Here is a 7,427-nt window from a genome sequence, read left to right as displayed (position 1 = left end):
TACGACGCTTTTATATTTTAAAATTAGTTACAAGGGAGAGTAAAAATAAACAAAAAAAAAAATTTAAACTAGGTCATCAGATTTATCAAAAATTTGCCTTATAGCCTCCTCCTTTTTAAATTGCAAGTAACCTAAAAAATGTTGTAATCATAAAAAATACCTTAATACTTTTAAAGTATGATCACCTTGTAACGCGATAAATTTTAAAGGTTTCCTCCGCTCGATAAACTCTTTTATACTCTGAGAAAAACCATTTGTATCAAAGCCCCGTTTAGCAAGAAGGGCCTCTCTACTGTAATAATTAGATGTAAAAACCTTAAAAAACCTAAAATCACTAGATTATCAAAATTACGCTTAAAAAGTGTTTTTATTAAAGCAAGTTTGACGCTCTAATAACTTCTTTGAAACTTCGTAAGCTTGTAAATCTAAAAGTGGTTTAAAGCAATCACCCTCCTGGAACCCAATCAGCTGAAAAGCTCTTTGATTTAAGAGGTTTAAGTTAGCCAAAAGTTTTGATTCAAGCATCAATTATTTAGACCGAAGAATTTAAATACACTAAAAACATAAATAATTTTAGTTTATATTTGATTGCAACTTAAATTTTTTTGTCTAATTTTCTGTAAATGATACTCAAAATACTGGCTGACCAACGGAATTAGCGGGGTGCTGCCCACGCGTAGGTTGCTCCCTTGCAAACACCTCTCCGCTTTTTAGCGAGGTAGAAGGCAAAACGTGGACACTTTTCAAACTAAGCCAGACTATATTGCTCCACTCTTATAAGACGTTTATCCAATGTACTTTTTACTTTACTCCGCAATTAGTATATGAACACCTACTTTACCTTTCTGAGACTTTTTACCAGTTATGAAACTATTACAAATATAATTAACTCACTTTGTACCGAAAATGACTGTGAGGCTAGACGAGTATATCTAACCTTATGCTCAAATATAATGCCAAAAAGACTATCTAGCTTGATGTGAACTATATCCTATTTTTCAGTTCCTTACAAGTTTGCGTAAACTGTTTTATATCCAAATTTACAACCAGAAACTTTGTTTAGGGCTATCGGCCCGTAAGTTTATTATCCTTCATTAGTAAAGTTGCGGGTTGTGATACTCGCGCGATTAAAATATTAAATGAATGGGTCGTTTTAGTTTTTATGGGATGCACTCTTCATCTTAATTAATCCTTATGCCTTTCAAAATGTATTACTTAGGGCTTTAGTATGACAAAAATAAATTCTTATACTTTGAGAAAGCCCTAGAGAAAGTTTAACATAGCGGGTTTGATACAAAATAACCGAGTTTTATTTTCTCTGCCAGTCCAGATAAAAACGCCTTTTTATTGAACAGAAAATTTACAGTTCGAAATCTTAATAAAAAAGATTAAAATATTGGAGTCCCTTCAGGAGAACTTTTGTCTTCGCTTGCATTCGCGATTTATTTCGCAAACATGCCCAAATCTAATAACGCATCCTAACCCTATACGAAGAATGAAACAACTATGCTCTGCAGTCCTAAAAAGAAAGAGTTTTTTTAAAAAAACAATGGGACATGTAAAAAATGATAAGAGAGGTTCAACAAAGAAGAGAACAACAATTGCAGAGACGTTACAAAAACTTTCAATAAAAAAGAGATAAAAAACCAAGTAAGCAAAAACAAGACAAGTCAGGTCTTCTCTTAAGAAAAACAGAAATTCTTGGGAGAATATCAAACGCTAAAAGGTAAAGTGGTGCGTTTAAAAATCTGCAAAGGTTTAACAAGTTTCAGAGTAAACTGCAAAGATCGTATAGAAGCAACTAGAAAATTTTTGTTTAAAGATTATTGATTGCTTGACAATCCCCATAAGAAAGCTGCATATATTTGAGCTTCTGAAAGCGAACTAAAACAGGAAGCCTGCTTGGGGGGTTTCTCGAGGTTTAAATGGTGCTACCGACTTAGAGAAGCTAACTACAGCGCGGGGGGCCAGATGAATTATAAGCAGCCGACAGGGTTTTAAACTCTAATGGCGCGAAAAAAAAGTTAAACAAAAAAAAATAGAGGTAAATACTTTTACTATGTGCTTATTAATGATGAAAGGCATCGTATAAGTAAAGGGTGTTTTTAAAACATATTGAAAAACTAATACTTTTGTGTTTAAAAACAAGAATTGAATTTCTTTTGGCTTGCATAACACATGATGGCAAAAGTGGTCACTCTAGTAGGCAGAAGGGGGTAAAGGGGGAAGCAAAGAGAAGGAACGACGACAACACACGTGTTTTATTTTACTAGTCTAAATATATATTTTTCTTTTTTTTTATATACAACTGAGAATTGCCGTCTGAGGGCAGAAACCTACTTAATGATTTAAGGATGCCATGAGCGCCGAGATCTTTTTTTTTGTCGTTGTTGTTGTAATCAGTGTTCGGAAGTGCTAAGCGTTGTGCTAAGGAGGCTTAAGAATAATCAAAGAAAATATATAGTCCTTCGTAATTTTAACTAACTCTATATTATTATTTTTTTTTCTTTGTTATATTATTAAGCATATTACTCTCAATCTGTATATAATATAATTAGTTTTTAAAGTTACCAAGACTAAAATGATTTTGCAAAATTATTATTGTTTCGGACTTTTCACTTGATTACGTGGATTTACTTATTACACTCGCAATTAGCAAAAAAAAAACGCTTGGAATCGGTTAGAGAACACAATATACGCGTTACCATCATACGGAGGCCAGTGCATCAGCTCTCCAGTAAAAGAGACCAATCTACACACAACTTACTATGCAAAATATGTGATGCGTACCAAATAGTTTCTACTAGCTCATATGAAAGCTGTTTGTAAGAAGAAATATTCTATTTTTCACCTAATAAACCAAAAAATTTAAGCACAAAGCAAACTAAATATTCGTTGAATGACGAAGAAAAGCAATATATTAAACTTGAACCTGAATGTTTATTGCTCCACATAATGACAAAAAGACTCATCAGAATATCGTTTTAAGCTAGTTTATACATTTTAACTGCGCTATCGATTACCTATGCCGCATGTTTAAACGTCTGTTGCATTTTAAAATGATAAATGGAGAGGTTCAATTTCATCGTTCACCGCTCCAGAAAGAAGAGGAACGAAAAGGTTTACTCATCTTCCTCCCGCTTACTTTAGTATAAAACAAAAACAGAATTTAAAATGTCTAAATAACAAGAACCCTACTCCTGACCATACACATGTAGAGTGCGACAGCGAACACTTTTTTTTCAAAAAAAAGAAAAGAAGTATCGCGATCCTTTTGATCATTCCTCATGGTTGGGGGCAATTTTTCGCACATAGGGCAACAAATGGGAGCCAAAATAAATGGACCGAGGAGACTTTTTTGTGTTTTACGCTCTGTCAAAAAGTTATTTCAGCAGAGAAAACTTGACGGAAACGAAGCAAAAATGGTATGGTAAGATATTAATGGTTGCACTATACCTAAGTCATTGGAATGGTTTTATTAAAAAACCTTTAATACTACAGCACCATTCCATTGTGCTTAGTTGGAATTTATTGTTAGCTTTATTTTACTCAGGCCAAAAATTACGACAAAAAGTGCAATTCATAATAGTTGCTTCCATATATTAATGCAAATTATTATCTTCTCTTATTAACAGAAAAAATATCCCAACGTTATATCCAACTCGTTAGAGGAGTATCATCACGATTAACAGTTTAACCCTTTCATAATAAATAATTAAAAATTGATTTGTTTTTACTTAAAATAAATAGAAAGAGAGTGTAGCGGATTACAGGTATCTTTCTTCGCAATTGTTGAATTTACAAGCCCAAAGTCCTCGAGAATAACAACAAAACAATGTTATATAAAATAATAAGATAAACTATAGACTTTAACATAATATAATAATGAAGCCGAAGAATTAAAACAGGAAATTTTTTATCAGATAACTTTGGGCTCTCTAGGAGCACCAAAACTACCTCAGAAAATAAAAAATTTAAAAAAGTTGCAGCAGCGCATGCATGGGCTGCATTAATTTAATCACATAGCTTCGTTTCCTCATACTAGAAACCCAATACAAAATGTGTTTGATATAACTACCCATTTTAGCCCGTGATTGAAATAAATTAAAATTTTGAATAAAATATTTGTTTTGTGTATCTTGCTATTATATTACCAAAGAACCCGTCAAAGAAGCTTAAAAGCTTAGGTTTCATATGATTTATAAACTTTCCGCGCACGTGTCAATTACTACCAAAAACTGTTATTATCCTTAAAAACTATACCATTAGTTTGTTATTAAGCACCATTCCATAGAAAGGTAAATCAAAAACAAAACACTACTATCGAATGTGCTACGTATTGTGAGATGAGAGAAGGGATATTAAAATTTTTAATAAAATAATATTGCAAAAAATGGTCAGTTATAAGAATAGTTAAAACGTTCAAGCAAAGTAAAAAACTGGTGATCAGTTAAAAAATATAGAAAAAGTACGTGGGTGGGTAGGGAGACAATAGATAAGGCGCTCCTTAATTTAAATAAAAAATTTAATAATTACAAAAGATCGGCGATATGCTATCAAATATTGCCTAAACAATTTTATATAAAGGTTGGTACAACATTGTTTTTGTCTTGACAAATTTTGTCTTAGCAGATAACGAGTTACTAAGAATTATTAATTTCGCAGGCTTTTTAAGTTTAATTACTCTCATTGTGAGGGTTCTCAGCTAACGCTAAAATTTGCGAACTAAGGACCAGCCAAAGTAAAGGTTAACTTAAAGGTTAGGAAGCGAAATAACGCCAATTACCTTAACACGCCTCTAAAAACTTTTTTATGGTGAAAAATAAATGTTTACCGCTCATTCGTTAACTACGTAATGTGTAATTTATAATGTTGCAGCTGCCTTATTAGTATATATTTATATTTGATTAGCGTACTCTTCCACTACTCTGAACGTTTTATAAATAGTTATGCCAGTAGATTAATGAGGTTGGTTATTGATAAACGGTTTTTCTTTTTTTTTACTCTTACTTTTTGTAGATCTTTTTTGCTTATACCAGGATTTTTATTCATTATTTATTAAATAGTAGAGGGTTCTATTGTAAATTTACTGTTCCTTTACTATGTCACTTCAAACTGGTATAAGACCTAACGAAGAACTTGAAACTACTTTTAAGGTATATTTATATAACCTTGAGAGGTTTACTCTTTCCTTATTTATTAAATAAAATTAGGTCTTGAGAGAACCTTTCTGTCCTCTCAGAGCTTGTAAAATTTCCATTATATCTCGTAAATATGTAAACTTTTTTATTTTTTTTAGCTTATTACTTCTTCTTAACAGAAGAGCTTGTGTGCTCTGGGATATTAAAAGCTAAAACAACATTTGAGCAAGAATACGACTCCATTGTAGCTTCTCTACTTAAGCCCTCCGAACCGTGTTACATCTTGTTACGTTCTGATAAAGTTGATAAAGAGGCATTTCTTAATTGATTTCGCCGTTTTTCCTTTAAGTTAACTATACACCACTAACTACTATAAGAAAATCAGTCTTTGGGTATTTATCTCTTACATTCCTGAAGACTTAAAGGTTCAAGCCCTTGTTTACTTTGTTCAAGACTTATTAAACCTTATTTATTAACTATAATTATAATTTATATATTGTAACTTTTTTTAGGTTAGAGATAAAATGGTTTATGCCGCTACCAAATCAACTTTAAAAAAATTTTTTGGAGGATGTATTGATGTTGAAATTTCTGGGACGACCCCCGCAGAAATCCTCTACTCTGGTAGATCTTTACTATTTTAATAAATTGCTTTTTTATTTTAATACTACCCATGAGGTTATACGCTACACAGAAAACTTGAAGGTTCAACGCCGCCTTTGTCATTGTCTGAAATTGAGAAAAAGGAACTCGAGAGTCTCAAGGTAGTTATCCTGTTCTTTATTAAACTTTGTGTACTGCTTATGGCAGAAAAGGCAATGTCTTCCGTGGGTTTGTCCACTCGCTATGAAGTCGCCAGTAAATTATCCTTTCCTTTAAATAAGGTAATTTTTAAAAATCCTTACAATTAGTCACTTTTTTTTTGCGGATTTAAAGTAATATTCTTTTACTTGAATTTTTTCTTACACTACTAATGAATTTTTAACTTTAGCTGGCTGTAGGAGCATTAAAGGAATTGGCAAATTTCACAATCACGTTTGTTTCGCTCGCCTTAAATCTGGACGAGGAGACTACCTGTTTAGATCAGCGAGCCAACTCCACCGTTAAAGAAATATCCGCAGAGGTACTTCTTATAGAACAAAAATTAGTTTATTAACCCAAAATTATTTTTTACATGAAGTTACCTTCTGAAAGTCCTCGATATTTGTTTATTGCTTTCAACCACGAACGTGAGGGGGCTGTGGAAACATTCATTAGTATGCGTGGTCGCTCAGCGCGGAGACAGTCGCTTGTTTATTTTTTTTTATTGCAATAGTTTTTGTCTACTTCTGTCCCGGATTTAAGTGCTCGATTAAAGAAAGGATGTGTTATTCCTCTTGTAAAAGCTCTGTAGTCACCGCTGCAGAAGAGTTGGGCTTAAAGATTACTACAAAGGTAACCGTATACTTCATTATTGGCTACAATCATGCAGATAAAGGTAGCTGGAAAGTGGTACGCGCTAGTAAGAAAATTACAGTAATAATTATAGTTATAAATAATAATAATACTAGTTATGAAATATTAGTGTTCTCTTTTAAGAAGGGCCACCTCAATTGTTTCAACCACGTTACTTAATATAATTATTATGGTGGAGTACTAACTTGCTCCTCTCTATATGTATGCGATGGTTACTCACATAATTTTTTGTTAACTACACATTTCTTGCAGATAGAAATAGCATCTGCTCGGGAACTGACAGAAGAGAACATCCTGTCTGAAGTACGCCATTTTCAACCAGGTTGGTAATGAACTAATTAGTTATTTCTTGTAGTTGTACCCACCAGAAAAAGCAAAACTACATAAGTTTTCAAAGCCTAAAGCAGCTGGCCGTGGGGCGCGGAGACTAATAACTTAACTTACTAATAGTTTCCGGAAAGAAAGCAATGCTGTGTTTTCAATCAAACATAACCGCTTGCATTTCAACGCTCTTCCAGTTTAGTCCTTTACAATAAAGTTTTGCAAGAGAAGCTGAAGTTCGTTTATCAAATTTTTGACTTTTTATCCAATAAAGCTCTGTCAAAATCTACAAAACACTAGTAAATAAACCAAAAGAGGCAACAAAGATATAAAAAGGTAGATTAAAATCCCTTAAAGGCTGCTTAAAAATAAAAAGCTTTTTAGCAGCATCTTGTGTTCGTTGACAAAAAAATTATTAGTTGTCTACCTTTACAAAGCGTTCAACTAGTTTTTAAAATTTGCAAATGGTACACTTTTTACACATGTAAGTTAGATATTTTTGTTTTTGTA

General features: G+C 32.5%; 1 protein-coding gene and 1 long non-coding RNA gene across 4 annotated transcripts; one reads left to right on the top strand and one right to left on the bottom strand.

Moving 5' to 3' along the window:
- Positions 1-69: 69 nt before the first annotated feature.
- On the bottom strand, positions 70-534 carry LOC135144461 (uncharacterized). Its single transcript, XR_010283151.1, has 3 exons — positions 353-534; positions 186-292; positions 70-131 (listed from the first exon to the last, which is right to left on the bottom strand). It is a non-coding gene; the product is annotated as an uncharacterized LOC135144461 (long non-coding RNA).
- Positions 535-4,916: 4,382 nt separating this feature from the next.
- On the top strand, positions 4,917-7,120 carry LOC135144466 (twinfilin-1-like). Of its 3 annotated transcripts, XM_064076501.1 has the most exons (13): positions 4,917-4,968; positions 5,067-5,156; positions 5,214-5,268; positions 5,321-5,454; positions 5,519-5,566; positions 5,654-5,765; positions 5,820-5,905; positions 5,957-6,025; positions 6,133-6,264; positions 6,322-6,397; positions 6,457-6,575; positions 6,849-6,899; positions 6,952-7,120. In XM_064076501.1, exons 2-13 carry the CDS (start codon positions 5,103-5,105, stop codon positions 7,033-7,035), a joined length of 1,020 nt encoding a protein of 339 aa, XP_063932571.1. In that variant the 5' UTR covers positions 4,917-4,968; positions 5,067-5,102; the 3' UTR covers positions 7,036-7,120. The 3 variants fall into 3 exon arrangements, with proteins under 3 accessions (XP_063932571.1, XP_063932569.1, XP_063932570.1); XM_064076499.1 differs by having other exon boundaries at positions 5,820-6,025; XM_064076500.1 differs by having other exon boundaries at positions 5,820-6,025; positions 6,939-7,120.
- The last annotated feature ends 307 nt before the right edge of the window (positions 7,121-7,427 follow it).

This window comes from Zophobas morio, unplaced genomic scaffold, assembly GCF_036711695.1.
Source record: "Zophobas morio isolate AGI-343-1 ecotype UQ-CSIRO unplaced genomic scaffold, CSIRO_AGI_Zmor_V1 ptg000101l, whole genome shotgun sequence".
NCBI lineage: Eukaryota > Metazoa > Arthropoda > Insecta > Coleoptera > Tenebrionidae > Zophobas > Zophobas morio.
This window is presented reverse-complemented; position numbering and strand designations above follow the sequence as displayed.

Excerpts from the sequence above, each read along its gene's own strand:
- LOC135144466 (XM_064076499.1), top strand. The coding sequence starts at position 5,103 with ATGTCACTTCAAACTGGTATAAGACCTAACGAAGAACTTGAAACTACT. Across the intron at positions 5,567-5,653 it reads ACATTCCTGAAGACTTAAAG|GTTAGAGATAAAATGGTTTA; the intron begins GTTCAAGCCCTT and ends AACTTTTTTTAG. Across the intron at positions 6,026-6,132 it reads TATCCTTTCCTTTAAATAAG|CTGGCTGTAGGAGCATTAAA; the intron begins GTAATTTTTAAA and ends TTTTAACTTTAG.